Here is a 15,606-nt window from a genome sequence, read left to right as displayed (position 1 = left end):
GTCGGTAATTGCCGGCGGCGGCGCCGCCGTCGGTAGTTTTCGTCGCTATTTGCGCGTTTTTTTGTAGTGTAAAATGCAAAATAACCAAACCATATACTAGTAAACATGAGATAGTAATGGCAATCTTGTTAAACGATTGATAACAAAATGTAAAATATTAATCTGGGTTGCATAACTAAGTATGTAAGTTATTCATTTCTTAGTGATCTCAACAAGCTTGGGCTTTAGTTTCAGAGTGATCGCTGTCGAGATTCGATGTGTCTGAACTCCAAAGGCTCTTGCTCTGTGAACTTGCTTCACCACAGTTCTGTATTCAAATAGGATTTGTACAGTAATTAAATACTTCGTAACTAATTAAGAATAATATACAAAAGTAGATGCAATTTTTTTTTCTCGCAATTGAATAAGGTGGTTAGCTAGCTATATTCAAGTTGCCATCCATTGAAAATTACATAATTAAGAACACGTTTGTAGGCGTAACTAAACGTATATATGTTTAATATTTAATTTGGTGGGAATTTTTCAATAAGCTTTTAAAATATGTAACATTTCCACAAACACACACACGAGGTTTTTGAAGAAGTGTAGATAATGAGATTTTTTATTTTAATGTTCCGTTTACTTTTCAGATGAGATCATTTGTCCCACTATTTAGTGTGTACTACCATGTACCACTCTTAATTTATCTATTTTATAATTCTTTTTTATAAAAATAAAAAATATTATTATATTATGAACTCTAATTAATATTTATTACTAAAAATTGAAATTAAAAAAAAATATACCCTAACTTTGAATTAATGAACCCAAATAATCAATTATTAATTCAAATAAATATAAAAAAATTATAAACCCTAATTGGATTAGTCAATTAGTGAACCCTTGTTAATTATCTTTTTATTATATTAAAGCATAATTAATTAAAAATGAAGAAAATATAATTAAAAATCATAACAAACTAAGAGTGGTACACACTAAAAAGTGGGACAAAGGATCTCATCTATTTACTTTTGGATGGACTTTACTCCCTTTGTTTTTTATTAAGTGTCCCCAACCGTTAAATTGCACATACCAATAAAATATAAAAATTGCATTTATAACCTTATTAATTATCATAATTAATGCATATGTACAAGTAATAGGAAAATTAATGTACCCGGTCGTTGTTGTAAGCCCGACCCGCATTGTTGGTCCCAGGTTGTTGGTGGGCACCTGAAAAGTGATGGGTCAGGCAATCCATATCCAGAAAATTAAAGTGCTCATCGGATGTGTGCCTCGGCTTTGATGAAGAGCTCGTTTCTGTTCCATAGTTCATGATCATTTTTGCCCCGTTACTTGGTGTTTGGGTCTCCGGATTCGAGCATTGACCCGAATAGGATATATTAGCTGCTAGGGGTTTTGACCCGAATCTCCTTGGCTTGGCTTGGGATCCGCTGCCACTCGAAGTTGCATGTTGACTTGTTTGGCTCATCGACTTTCTCTCTTCTGGTGCTCGCCACTTATCATTGCGACATTTCTATAAAATTCAAAAAGGAATTATAATATATATATATATATATATATATATATAATTTGATTACACAAAGTAAGAAATGTTTGATTGAATTAATTAATGGTCAAATTTTTCTATTACAAAAACAAACCTGAAGATGGCTTGCCACTTGCATTCTTGTTAGGCCAGGCTCATTCATCATCTCTAGGATTTCTTTTGGGAAACACCCTAAAAAGAAACTCAATTAATTAGTCCTACAAGCTTAAAACAAAACGCATCAACATAAATATTTGGTCGAGCATACTGATGAGTTTAACATCAACACCTAAACTAAAACTAAATAAAACGATAAACGACACAAGAATTTAGGTGGTTTGATCATGAAGATCTACATCCACGGGTGAATTTTCGGAGTTTTTCACTATGATTCGAGAGAGTTTACACTTTACAAGTGATTAATGAATCCAAGATAGCTCTCTCAACTCATAACTAAGCTTCTATTTATAGGCCTTCAAAATAAACTTAGCATTTGGGCCCCTTAACTTAAGTAATTGGGCCTAAAGCCCCTATCACATTAGCTTTGATCTTCGACTTGAGTCGTCAACGTCGGGAGCCAAGTTACTTTTTGTTGATAAAACCAACCATGTCAGGTCAGCGCAGTACCAAATATTTGAAATAATAACAATAATAGCATTAAATACTAATAATAATTAAAGAATATTCCAGCACTGTTAAGCACAGCGCTGGTGCACAATTTAGTCCTCATCACATACTAACATAACCCAAACAGTACCCTCTATATAATTAAACTTATAAATTATATGTCAAGTCATTAGAAACATTAATTAATATGCTAATGAAGAATTTGGTAGCAATGAGAAATACGTACTTCCTTCACCAAGTTGTTCGATTGCATTCATGAACTTGGTATGCAGTTCTTGAGTCCATTCGGTACATATCTTCCTCCTCACATTACCCTTCACATGACTCTCTGAATCGTATTCTTCACTATAATCATCATATCTACATCTACCTTTACTCTTGCACTTACCCTTATTCTTCATTGCCATGTTATGATTAGGGTTAGGGTTTTCATCCCTCGGATGCGTCACTTCCCTAAACTGGACACTGCGTACAGATGCGAGGTTGTTCGATGCGATAAACATGTCCCTTTCCCTCACCATTCTCGTCTTCTCCCTCACAACATGTTGCCAGAGACATCGGAGAAACTCCATTGATATAGGCTTCTTGATGTAAAGGAATGCCCCATGTTCGAGAGCCCTCATCGCAATGAATGCATCATCATCATCGGACATTACTGTATAAATATATCATTAATGTGAATACATTAGAAAAATATAAATATATTTGCACAATTATATATGTGTTAATAGGCAAAAATGCCTCTTCCTTAAGTTTTTTTGTAAAAATGCCCTAAGTTATCATACAAAGCATTCTATGCCCTAATTATGTGAAATACCTATTTTACCCTTTGATGTTGATGGGTGTGCTTGGTTTTTTGTGAAAGTCTTACACATTTGACCGATTTGACAGCTATCAGTCATAAAAGTCAACGATTTGACAGCTATCAGTCAAGAGTACATATGACCGGTGGGTGGCTAGATTATATGTCCGCCCGGTGAAATTATGTGTCCGCCCGGGCGGACACATGATCTAGCCACCCAGTGTTCATATGTATTCTTGACTGATAGCTGTCAAATTGTTGACTTTTATGATTGATAGCTGTCAAATCGGTCAAATGTATTGAGGATTAAGAGTTTAAAAAGTTGCTTATATATTAGATACATTTTAATTAAACTATAAATATATCTATACTTAATAAAAAAAAATAGTAAAAAAAATTGTGGGGCACATTTCCCCACAATAGGGTACATAGGTCTGTCTCTGCCTACCATATATCTTCATGCATGATCTAAGATTGAAAATGGTACATTGTTTATATTTTAAAATAAATTTTTATTCTAGGGTGATTCAAATGAGTCCATGAATACATTAAATTAAACATGAACTCTTTTTAACCTTAGACCGTGGATTGGAGATCTATGGTGGATTTATCTTTGGTGAATATATGACTTCATATTGTCTAGGGTTTGAATCACATAGGCAACGAATATTCCATTTTCTTGAATTTATTATTCTTCACAACGAATTCACATTATTTTATTGGAACATTTTATACAACAAATCTAATTTATTATTTATATATAAAAAGTTTAATTTGAAGAAAAGAATTGAGCTTACAAACTACTGGGATGCACATGTAGACTGCATGTTGGAGAAGTTTGAATCCATGGAGATCAGGAGAGTTGATGTTTGCTATCACAGCATCAAATTTAGCCTTTCCACTAGGGAGCATCGATATTGCAGCAGATGCATGCTCAACAAATGTAACTGATCAATCATACAAAATTAAAATTAAATATACAAAAATCTTTTATAATAATATTTTAGAAAAATCGTGGTGTCATTAGCCGATTGACCCATGCGTATGTAAAGAATGATACAAGTATAATATATGAATAACATCATAAATAGACCACACAGCACTGATTGTGTGTTCGTAGTGCACAAGAAATGCAAAGGAAATTAAATGGTTTGAAATATTTTTAAAAAATTACATTGATTTGCAGTATGAGATATATATTATAGAAATTAATTATTGTACTCGGATACTAAAATTACGCAAATTCTTTCGTTGTCGGGATATATATAATTAATTTCCATAAGAGTATAGATTTCCTTCCTGCCGCCGTCTTCGTTCTTCCAAATTTCAAAGTACTAAATTACTAATTGTAAGAAAATCCAAACACGCTCACATCCACAAAAGATGTGCTTGTCTGTATCTATTAATTTACAGCTATGATTTTTCATCCTAATTAACTGCTTAAATTTATTACATTTTTTTTGTTTAAATTTATTACTTTACGCAATATTACAATTCAACAAATATTTATATATGAGATATTTTGGGTACAATTAAGAGCAAGAGAGTTTCACTTCTAGTAATTGAAACTAGTACACTAATTAATAAATCAAATGAACAAAATAATATTAAGAGATTCGCCTATTGGTAAAAATAGAAAATAAAGAAAAACGAATTAAAGCAATGACACAACAGCATACACTTAGTAGCATAAACGAAATAAATGAATAAATGAACAAAATCAATATTGCAAATTAAACCATTAATGGGTTTATTGAAAACATGAGATTCAACATTACCGACATTTCTAAAAATAAACTCATTTCTTGATTCAAGATTCAGCAATAAACACCAAATAGATGGAATTGATTATACAAAATATTAATAAAAAATCGACCTAAACTAAAACTACTTAAAAAAAATTCTCCCAATTTTTTTTTTTAAAAGCCTCAAATTATTTCATGGAAATAATTGCTCCCATTGAATCATTTTTTAAGAGGCTCCTGTTCGAGAAAATTCAAGATTTAAGAGGATTTAATTTCACAGTAAATTAAGTTAAAAAATAGAAAATAAAAATAATATACCTTTGTACTGGCACATTTCGAGTTGCTTTGCTGTATTGATTAAAGCTTCTGCATCATGATCCACTAATAAAACATGAATTCCATGCATCATAGCATGAGCCAATGGCGAATTGTTTCTACCAGCTTCCCACATGATGATTTTTTCTTTCTACAACATTAATAAATAGTATATAAATAAGAAAAACACTACATTGAAAGTGGTGAGAAAAATAGAGATGATGATGAGATGAATGTTATACAGAAGACAGAGTTAATAAGAAGATAGGTGGAACCGAATGCAGTGAAAAAATGAATGATAAATAGGGTATTTATACTAGTTCTTCAGCGATGGCTGTATTAAATAGGAATTTAGTTTATTTATTTTTAAGCTTGTAATTTTTAAATGTAATTTTATTAGACTTAATTTTGAACCAAGCAACAAGGATCTTTTTTTTTTTCAAATGTATCGTATGCTAGAAACAAATTGTTAGAATTAAAAAAAAAACATATATATATATATATATAACTTTGACAAAGTACAAAAGTTCTCAGAGTAGGAAATTTTTTATAAAAGATTTACTACACATCTAAATTGTTAGAATTGAGAACAAATAATTGACTTGAATACTAACAAAAATACAAAGAGTTCTGGGTGTTGGAAATCCAACGGCAATTTTGTGCAGAACAGGTAAAATTTGTCTTTTTCTAGAAGGAAATTTAAAGTTAGTCAAATGGTTTGTGTGTTCTAATTTTATTTTAAATTTTGAAAAACTGTAAACTATTTTTCCTGTACTGCATAATCTATAGCACTCGATTCTAAATCGATCTCGTGCAATTTAACATTTGCTAAAGTTATATAAAAAAAAGTGTTAATATATAAGAGTACCCATTTTTATACAGTAAAAATAAATTTTACTCACTCAAATAAAAACATAAAAAAATACTCACTTTTTTGTGTTAAAAGACTAAATTACCCTTCGATATAAATGGGCAAACCCTAACCTCCTCTCATTCTCTCATTTTTTTCTATATCTCTCTTCTCTCTCTCTCTCTGCACGCTCTCTCCTCTCTCTCTCTCTCTCTCTCTCTCTCTCTCTCTCTCTCTTCTCTCTCATCTTCCTCTCTTCAGCGCACCTCTCTCTCTCTCTCTGTGATCGACGTCCACGACCTTCTCCCTCTCTTCAACCTCCTAAAGTTATCATTGAAGGACGGCGCCTCATCCAACTGCCGGGAAACGCGCCTCTCGATCTCCTCGCGGCACCCGGCCTCCGGTCCCACAACGCCGGCCACGCGCGCCGCTCTCAACAGGAAGCTGCATCGCGCCGTAGGATTCTTTCTCTGGCGGTATGACAAGCCCCGTTCTTCACCGCGCCGCCCCGGATCTGCATCGCCGCCTCGCTTCGGCTAGATTTTGGGGATTGAGAATGATTTAGGGATTCTAGATTTTGAGGATTGTTCTTATTCAATTACTTTAAGAAAGTATGTCATTTAGAAGAGAAATTTGAGGAAAAGTTGAATTCAATTTGAATTTAATCGAAAAAAATATAAGTAACGAAGAAATTGATGAAAATCACGCAATTTTGTATAAATGTTCTTGAATTCACAACTGAATTATCGGCGTTGGTTGTGAATTCACGAAATAGTGTTGATTGTGAATTCAAGTTTATTGGTTGTGAATTTACAACTTGAAAAAATGTTGGTTGTGAATTCAAGTTTTATCGGTTGTGAATTCACAACTTAAAATAGTGTGGGTTGTTAATTCACGCGAATTCACAACCAACACTTGAATTCGAGTTGAATTCACAACCAGTGAATAGTGGGTATTTGTAAAATTTAATATGTAAGGGTAAAATGGTAAATGTGGGTATTTTTTTAAAGTTTTTATATTAGTGGGTAAAATTTATTTTTACTATATAAAAGTGGCTATTTTCAAAATCCACTCTAAAAAAAGACAAATAAACTAAAGTTTGTACTATATGTTTTAATGTATATATAAAAGGAAAGGAGAATTACGCTTATACTCCCTACTCCCTAGTATTTTAAATAACTTTCTAACTTTCTATTTTGGGTTGTCCCTAAAATAATTTTCATTTTGATTTTAGGACACACCCCACCATTAATAATAATTCATTTATTTTTATTTTTCATCACTCTCACATCTCAATACTAATTATAACACATTTTCACCATTTTCAATACTAATTATAATATTTTTTTATCAATGCTAATACACTCAATAATTTTGTCTTAAAACTCGTTTTCCTCCCTCCTAAAAAGCTATTTGGGGGACGGAATGAGTATAAAATAAGAGCGGAGTATTTCTTTTAGTCATTTGATCGTGATTGGTAATTAATGCATTATCGTGATATAAATGCAACAGCACCTGAGTTTGAATCTTGAATGAAATAAATTCTTTTTAATGCATTAAATTATATGAATGAGAATGGAGAGGTTCAAAGACAAATCTTATTAAAAATGAGAAATGGAGAACCAATCTCAACACTCAATCATGAATGTAATAAGGGGTTCAAGATTTTAAATACCACCTTTTAAAAATGAAGTATGTTTTTAGCCCCTCTTTAAAAACAACTCTTTTGTATAAAAAATGAATTAAAAGACTAAAATACCCTTTACGGTTCCCACCACTTTAATTTCCGCGCAACATGACACGTGCCCTCGATCATGGACACGATGGGCACGATTGTGTCCACCATCATGGGCACGATGGGCATGAACGTGTCCACCATCGTGGGCACGATCATGTTCACCATCGTGATCATGATCGTGGGCACGATCGTGTCCACCATCGTGTCTATCATCATGATAGTGGGCACGATCGTGATCATGATCGTGGCACGATCGTGATCATGATCGTGCGCACGATCGTGTCCACCATCGTGATCATGATTGTAGGCACGTGTAATGTTGCGCGAAAATTAAAGTGGTGAGGACCGTAATGAGTATTTTTGTCTTTTAATTTATTTTGGTATACAAAAGAGTTGTTTTTAAAGAGGGGCTAAAAAATATATCACTTTTAAAAGGTGGTATTTTTTTATAAGTTTCCTCATGTAATAATACCTGAGTTCAAATTCCGGAGACAGCGGATTTTTCTTTTCACTTTGTTCGAGTGCATGCAGTTATAATCTCACGGCGAATTTAGTAAGTTTATATGCCAATGCAGTATTTGCAGTTCTCATTTTAAATTGTAGTTTTAATTATAACCAACTTAGGGGTGAGTTCTAATAAAAATTAAAGTTTATGAGTTCGAGTCTTCCGTCGCGCGGTATTTAAATTTCTTTTATTTATTTATGTAATTTAAATTAAAATTGCGGTGAGAAATGAGAACCAAAATTTGTATATGCACCATAACATAAGTCTTGTTGCATTACAATAATTTTACATGCATGTATTTGCATTCTTAGATCTTCCCATCTTATATACTATGATTTTCTTTACAGTGAATTTTTTAATAGTGCGGTAAACTATGAGCGACTTTTTAATAGTGTGGAATTTGAAAATTGTAAAATTCAAGTACTGGTGTTGTAAAATGCAACAAGAATTATGTTATCGTGCATTTATAAAATTTGATTTTCATTTTTCACAATAATTTTGGTTTTTATGTTTTCACAACTTAGAACGCTACATACTTAGAGAATAGAGAATGCGTGAGAAAACGACGAATAAGTCAATAATTTCTATGAATAAATCAATGTATCATACGAGCAAACATTTTAGTCCGGGTTCAAAATCAAGGTAGGGACGAGATTTTCACCATATTCACCAAATACATTTGTTCGTAAATTATATTATTTTGTTTGTAGAATTTATTGATTTGTTCGTTATTCTTTATTCTCTCGAAATATACAATTCTCCATAAAACCTCTATCTATATATATATTATATTGACGACAATATGTATATTCAATATTCGCGTAATACACATATGTGCTTTTAAATGGAAATAATTAATGACAATTGACAATTACTTCAGCATATATACACATAAATAAATAAATACTACTCTATTTTGGAGGATAAGGATTTTGAAAAGAAAAAAGAAATGCTAATAAGAAGAAGCCAGGTCATTTTAATGAAAACCTATTTATTATCCTTAACAAACTACTATATATGGCATTTCCAATTTTGCTTTGTATATTATACTCTAATATTACATTTTTTATATGAGTCACCACTCCTCGTCGTTTTTCTTTTTGACAAAAATCAAGTTTTCAACTTTCTCTGCTAATCATTTTATATTCAGATAATCGTACATTCTCTTATTAGTGTGTTACTAATCTAAGACCAATGTAGCTCCTCATTAATTTATAATTTTATTGGATCGTAACCTACATTGATGTCACGTTCCTTGCCCAGTTATTTGTTGGGTGATCGAAAATATAATCATAAGTTTCGGAATAAATTCATTAAAAACATGTGTATTGCCATAGTATGATAAATAATCAAGGAGATATATAGCTAAAACAGTTTTTCGAATGAAACTAGGGGCCGAGCTGGCAATAGAATCATGGGCTAACACTTTGGGTTAAAGTGTGTGTTTAGTAGATAAAGATATGTGTAAATACCATAAATTAGATGTTTGATACCTTAGCTTAAATTACGATTCTATACATATGAAAATTTGAAAAAGACAAATATACCTCAAAATTAATATATCTTTCATAACTATATATTTTTTTTACTTTTTAAACTAATGAAGCTTAGTTAAATTCTTCTACGAAAATAGAATAAAACTTAATCGAACTAAAAAAATATTACAAAGTCAATTCAATACCATAATTGTTCTGCTACCAAATAAAAAAGATTAAAAAAATAATAAAAAAAAAATCAAAACTTTCATTTTGCATCAACACCCAGTGTGTGATCGCCGTATCCAACACAAAATCTTCCGCCATTGTTTTTCTCGGAAGGTTCTGGATTCTAGATTTGGAGTTTTCTTTGTCAAGTTTAGAATATGAGGCTCGTGCTATTCTACTTGGACCGTAACTCTATTTCTCGCTGTAATGGGCCTCGTTGGCAACCTTAAAGCCCGTCCAATGTTGGGCTTTGAGTAACAAGGCTCTAATTTGCAAAATTTTATGTAATGTTTTTTACTAGTATTATACATTATTATTACTAAAATCCAGAACTAAACAAATTAAAAGCATAGTTCTATATATTGACTGTGATTTTTTTTTTTTGTTTAATCAATGAGGATTATGAAAGAAGAATAGGCTGGGAAAAAGGAAGAAAACACAGTCAAAACGAAAAAAGAAGATGTTGTCGGAACAATAGAGATTAGGGTTATTATTTTTCATTTTATAATGGTTATATTTGTTTATTTTATTTTTAGCTTTGTTTTTTTTATTCTTAAGTTTAATTAAATTTTTATTATTTGAGCTTTTGATTTTGGGCTAGTTAAGTATGATTTTTTTTTTTTTTTGGAGGCAAGTTAAGTATGAATTTTTAACAATACTATAGTTTGGACTTTTAAGAGCCCAAAGTTATAATATGAAGTGAGGGCTATTAATTTTATTTTATAAATACTAAAATTATTAAATTAAGTGTGGGCTATTTTGTTAAATTTAGTTAATTTTTTAATGTGGAATGTTGATTTAATAATAGTTTGGACTTTTAGTTTAAGTTATTTGATCCAATTAAGTGTTCAAAATTGCCATATTAATGTAAATTATTGATTCCTATAAAAAATAATGAGTTATTGAATATTATGCATTATTCATATACTTTTATTAACTTTGTTTCTCATCGATTATAGCTAGAGTGCAAATATGATTATAGCTAGAGTGCAAATATGATAAATGTAATGATGGTATAAGTTACATAAATTAAATAAAATTAAAAAGTTTTGTGGATTAATATACTCCCTCCGTCCCGTAAGAGTGTATCACATTTTTTATTTTTGTCCGTCCCATAAGAGTGTATCACTTCAATTTTGGGACATGGTCTCACTTTCTCCTTTTAACCACGACCACTCATTTCTACATAACCCCACAACCAATTTAACCTCAACCACTCATTTTCACTCAACACTTTATCTACCAACTTTTTTTTTAAAATTCGCACCATCTCTTATGTGATACAATCTTACGGGACCGAGGGAGTATAATTTAAAAAATTATATAGGTAAAATTGAAAAAAAATATAAAAAGTTATATATGTGCGGCATGGAGGTTTGTGGGAAGTGTTGGTGTCTTGAGCCAGTTGAGCTGTTGGTGGATGCTGGGTTTATATGCGGTCTTTTGTTATACACCTTGTGGACGTGTTTTAAATGTGGCTTCTGGGTGTGGCATCTATTCGAGCAGGTGGGGTGCCGTTTGTTGGATGGTGGTGAGCTCGAGCACTTCGAGTTTGACTCTTTCTTGGTGGTTGTTTTGGGTGTCGTTTTGGCTTTTTTGCAACTTTTGGGTGAGCTCAAAGTTGGAGTTGAAATGGTCGGACCTATGTGGTAGCTCGACGATAAGAAGTCCTTCTTATCGGAGTCGAGACTTGGGAGCCAGTATGCACTTGTCGTTGATGAACTGGACTCTACTCCGTGTGGAGCAATCTCATCTGTCGGTTACTTGGGATTCCCGCTACCCCGGCGTCGAGAATGTATTGGCTGAGATCTTGCGGTTTAGAGGGTGGCCGGAGTTGTTCTTTTTCCTGCCGCGGGTTGTGGCCGTCTATTTCGGGTTGCTTATTTGGGGAGAAGGGTCGGTTTTTTCTTTTGTTTCTTTTGTTGCTTTTTTCCTTTCTCGTTCTTTCTGTGCTTGGGAGCCGAGCAGCTTAGGGGTGATGGTTAGGCCGCAACCTTTGAACTTGTCTAAGTTTCACTCCTGCACAGATTTTCTTTTTAGACGGATACTCTTTTTTTTTTTTAAGAATTTTTCCTCGCGGGTTTGCCTTAAAAAGGCTTTAACGAGGCTCGGCCCTTAATTTGCTCTCTCCTGTGCTCTCAAGGGTTCCTATGTTTTTCATTTTCTTTTTATACAATTCAGAAACAGTATATACTTGTGTGTGTGTGTATATATATATATATATATATATATATATATATAGAGAGAGAGAGAGAGAGAGAGAGAGAGAGAGAAAGAGTATCTAAATAAATTCAATTAAAACGGTAAATTGGAATTGACAAAAAAATAAGTAAGAAAATTTTAATACACTTCGAAAAAAAATGCCAACAAAAATTTACATACAAAACCACGTAAAATTTTGCTATTGCAATATTATTTATAAATTTAATTTAATTTTTTTTAGACCAACTTTATTTCTTTTCTTATCATTTGATATGTTGGGAACTCAATGAAATATCCTAATTCTAATTTTGATGATACCAAAATCAATAGGTTTCACTTGTAATAGACTAGAACTGTTCGAACTCAGGTGTTAGAGTTCTTTTCTAATTTAGTTATTGTTCTGAAGACTGAAGACTGAAGCCGGAGGACCGAAGACTGAAGACTGAAGTTGTCGACTACGATTTAAGGCAGAGTCAAATACTGATATTTGACTAACCAGTCCAAGAATCAGTTACGACTGATTATTTAATGCGAGTCACGTGGATTCAGCGGACTGATACTAAAGTTAAGTATCAGTTAAACATTCTTCCTCGGACTGAAGCTCCAAAGCTTAAAGGAAGCCACGCACTCTAGAAGTACAGTCGCATTAAATGCAGAGATTTCGAGGATCGTCCTTTCTCTGCAGAGTTTTCCTTTTTGGTGATTACCTTTTTCAGAGATGTCCAATCTCCTGCTCTCAAAGTAGCCGTTCTCACCAAACAAAGGAACCTCGAAAATTGAAGTCTCAGCAAAGTTCAAATCTATCTTCAACGGATGAATTCTTGAAGACCATTTCAGCCAACGGATCTATTCAAGACCTCTCCTATAAATAGAGCTCGATGACCACTTCAATCTTCACCGATTCAACTACATAAGCTGAAACGCTGCCGAATTCGTCACTCATCAATTCAAAGCCATTCCAAAGTTTGAATCGAAGAAGAGAATCACAAAGCCAAAAATCAGTCACTGATGATTCCATACATTCTCTTAGAACTTAGGCAAATATTGTATATCCAAAGCCTAGGTATAACTGATTACAGAGAACCTGTTCTTTGTAATCTAGTTGGCAAGTTTTCGAACCTCTTTTCAATCGACCGAATTGAGAGTTTGAGTTGTAAGGAGTTCAGACCAGTGTTCTAACTCCAAGATCTTAGTCTTTGCGGAAAGGCATAGTTTTGTTTTAGTGAAGCTAAGAGTGAGAAATCCAACCCAGTGTGTTGGTACTGAAGATTGGATCTTCGGTTGTTTAGGTTTGCTGTGCACCCGTAAGCACAAGCCTAGTGAAGTTGTCAGTCTGATCAACTGACCGTGGATGTAGGAAGTGTTTTCCGAACCACGTAAAAATCATTTTGTTGTTTATCGCTTTCAGTATTTATCTTTCTTATCTGTGCACAACGTTTGATCAACTGAAACTGATTAATAGCAAAGTGAAATATAAACCTTGACAACTTGTTTAATCACAAAGGCTATTTCAAAAGAAAAGTTTTCCGTTGCCAGTAATATTAGTCGAATTGATAAATCTTCGAATAGTCAGTGAGATTCATATTACTCCTGTGTTTTACAAACTCGACTGAAGCCTAACATGTATCAATTAAAGTATTTGACTTACTGATAACTCCTTACTGAAGAGTATTCAGTATCAGTCGCCAACCTAAGTCTTGCTAAACTCTTTTAATTGAAAAAGGTTGTGTCAGTTTATTTTCGTTTGAAAAATAGCCTATAGATGTATTTCCCCTCCCCCCATACACCTATTCGAGACCCCAAGGGACCTAACAGATAGGTAGAGCACGCTATTCTCATTTTAATGTAATTATATTTAGGTTAAAATATGGAATATACATCCTTAATGAAAGATAATTAAATGACCTTTAATATGATATATAAATAATAGATTTAAAGTTAGCAAATTATGATAATTTAAAGATTTAATATATTTAATTAATGATATTTTTCTTGAACCTATAAACCTTATTTCAAATATTTTTTAATTTTCATTTTTTATTGATTATAATAAATTTTAATTTTTAAAATTATATATTTCAATTTGTTTTATATCAAAATATTTTTAATAGAACATTATGTGACTATTATAAAATTACAGCGTATTATGTATCTTAATTTATTTTAAGAAATACTTGCTCAATAATCTCATCCAACTAATTAAATAATAAATTATTTTTAAATTGCAAATTACAATTACATGTACATGGACTTACTACAAACTCTCATTCAACTAATTGATTATTAACTAATTTTTAAAATTGTATATGAAAAAGCACGTACTAGTGCTTTCCCAATACCCTCATTCAAATAATTGATTATTAACTCTTACTCTATATAATATTTTTTTTTCTGACTTTGGAGTGAGGGAGAGCGGTGGGGTTTGAACCCTAGACCTTACTGTTCGTAGATAGAAGTTCGTAGGGCTGTGCATCGGTTCAAAACCGAACCGAACTTAGAAGAAGACGAACCGAACCGCTTGAAGATCAAAAATCGAACCGAACAAAATTGATCGGTTTCGGTCGGTAACCGAGCCGAACCGCCGTTAACAGATTCCCTAAACACAAACATTTGACCAAAACACATAGATAACAGCGAGGCAGCAAAAAATTTGACCCAAAATCCATCGTCGGATAAAGGGGGAGGGTGGTGTAGAAAAAACCGAGGGAGGTGGCGCCGGTCTGTCTGCTGCTGCTGCGAGAAGGGCGGTGTTGGTCTGCTTCAGCGGCGGAGGATAAGCGGTGGCGCCAGTCTGCTCTTGCTGCGTCGTCAGAGACGGCGAAGGAGAAGCCGATATTGGGGCGGTCAGAGGTGGCACCTGCGTGGCGTCAGCGGGGGAGGTGATACCAGATTTTGATTTAGGGTATTCGAATTTTACTTAGTTAAGTATACTAAATATAATAAATATATAATAAATAACATATTTAATAAAATATATATATCGGTTCGGTTATTTCCAACCGAACCATGATCGAAAAACCGAAATCAAACCGATATCCGATCGGTTTTTACCTTTGCAAATCGAACCGAAAACCAACCCAGAAATTCAAGAACCGAATCGAACCAAAAATGGTCGGTTCAGTTGATTTTTTCAGTTCGGTTCGGTTTATGCTCACCCCTAATTCGCACCGCTTGGTGTTTCCTTGGGGACTGATTTATGCCTAATTGTTCTGATTTTAGGGGTTTGCATGTGCTTATTTTAAGTTTAATCTTCTGGAAATTGGCGCGTTTTATGGTCTATTTTATGCTTTACAGAAGATTTAGGTTTTCGAGATGAAGAGTGCAAATCTTGGAAAATTTGGGCTAAGAATCGTGTGTTTGTGCACACTCTAGCATGGAAGAGAAGCAGAGCCCCCGTGTCAGAACCGAGAAGCCAGAGCAGAGGAATCACCTATTCCTCTGCCCAGAAGCGCCAGCATCAGAGAAGTAAAGTCCAGCGCTCAAAAGTCAGAGAACTCGCTAAGTCAGAGAACTCTGGACCCGCCAGAGAAATCCGCGGAATGCCAGAGGAGAAAGGCGCCAGAGAGAAAAGCGCCAGAAGAGCGAAGTCGC

General features: G+C 33.3%; 1 protein-coding gene across 1 annotated transcript; it reads right to left on the bottom strand.

The window, feature by feature from the left end:
• Positions 1–208: 208 nt before the first annotated feature.
• LOC131008496 (two-component response regulator ORR26-like) lies at positions 209–5,153 on the bottom strand. The gene is made up of 5 exons (XM_057935370.1): positions 5,021–5,153; positions 3,755–3,904; positions 2,382–2,810; positions 1,644–1,720; positions 209–307 (listed from the first exon to the last, which is right to left on the bottom strand). Exons 1-5 carry the CDS (start codon positions 5,151–5,153, stop codon positions 209–211), a joined length of 888 nt encoding a protein of 295 aa, XP_057791353.1.
• Between the last annotated feature and the right edge of the window lie 10,453 nt (positions 5,154–15,606).

The sequence above is a fragment of the Salvia miltiorrhiza genome, chromosome 1, assembly GCF_028751815.1.
Source record: "Salvia miltiorrhiza cultivar Shanhuang (shh) chromosome 1, IMPLAD_Smil_shh, whole genome shotgun sequence".
NCBI classification, from domain to species: domain Eukaryota; kingdom Viridiplantae; phylum Streptophyta; class Magnoliopsida; order Lamiales; family Lamiaceae; genus Salvia; species Salvia miltiorrhiza.
The sequence above is the reverse complement of the archived record's forward strand: the minus strand, read 5'-3'. Positions and strand labels throughout refer to the sequence as shown.

What these genes read in the sequence shown, in the direction of transcription:
- LOC131008496 (XM_057935370.1), bottom strand. Translation starts at nt 5,153, where the DNA reads ATGTGGGAAGCTGGTAGAAACAATTCGCCATTGGCTCATGCTATGATG. An exon ending in CGAACAACTTGGTGAAGGAA is followed by an intron (nt 1,721 to 2,381) that starts GTACGTATTTCT and finishes GTTTCTTTTTAG; the next exon opens with GGTGTTTCCCAAAAGAAATC. An exon ending in AAGTGGCAAGCCATCTTCAG is followed by an intron (nt 308 to 1,643) that starts GTTTGTTTTTGT and finishes ATTTGAATACAG; the next exon opens with AACTGTGGTGAAGCAAGTTC.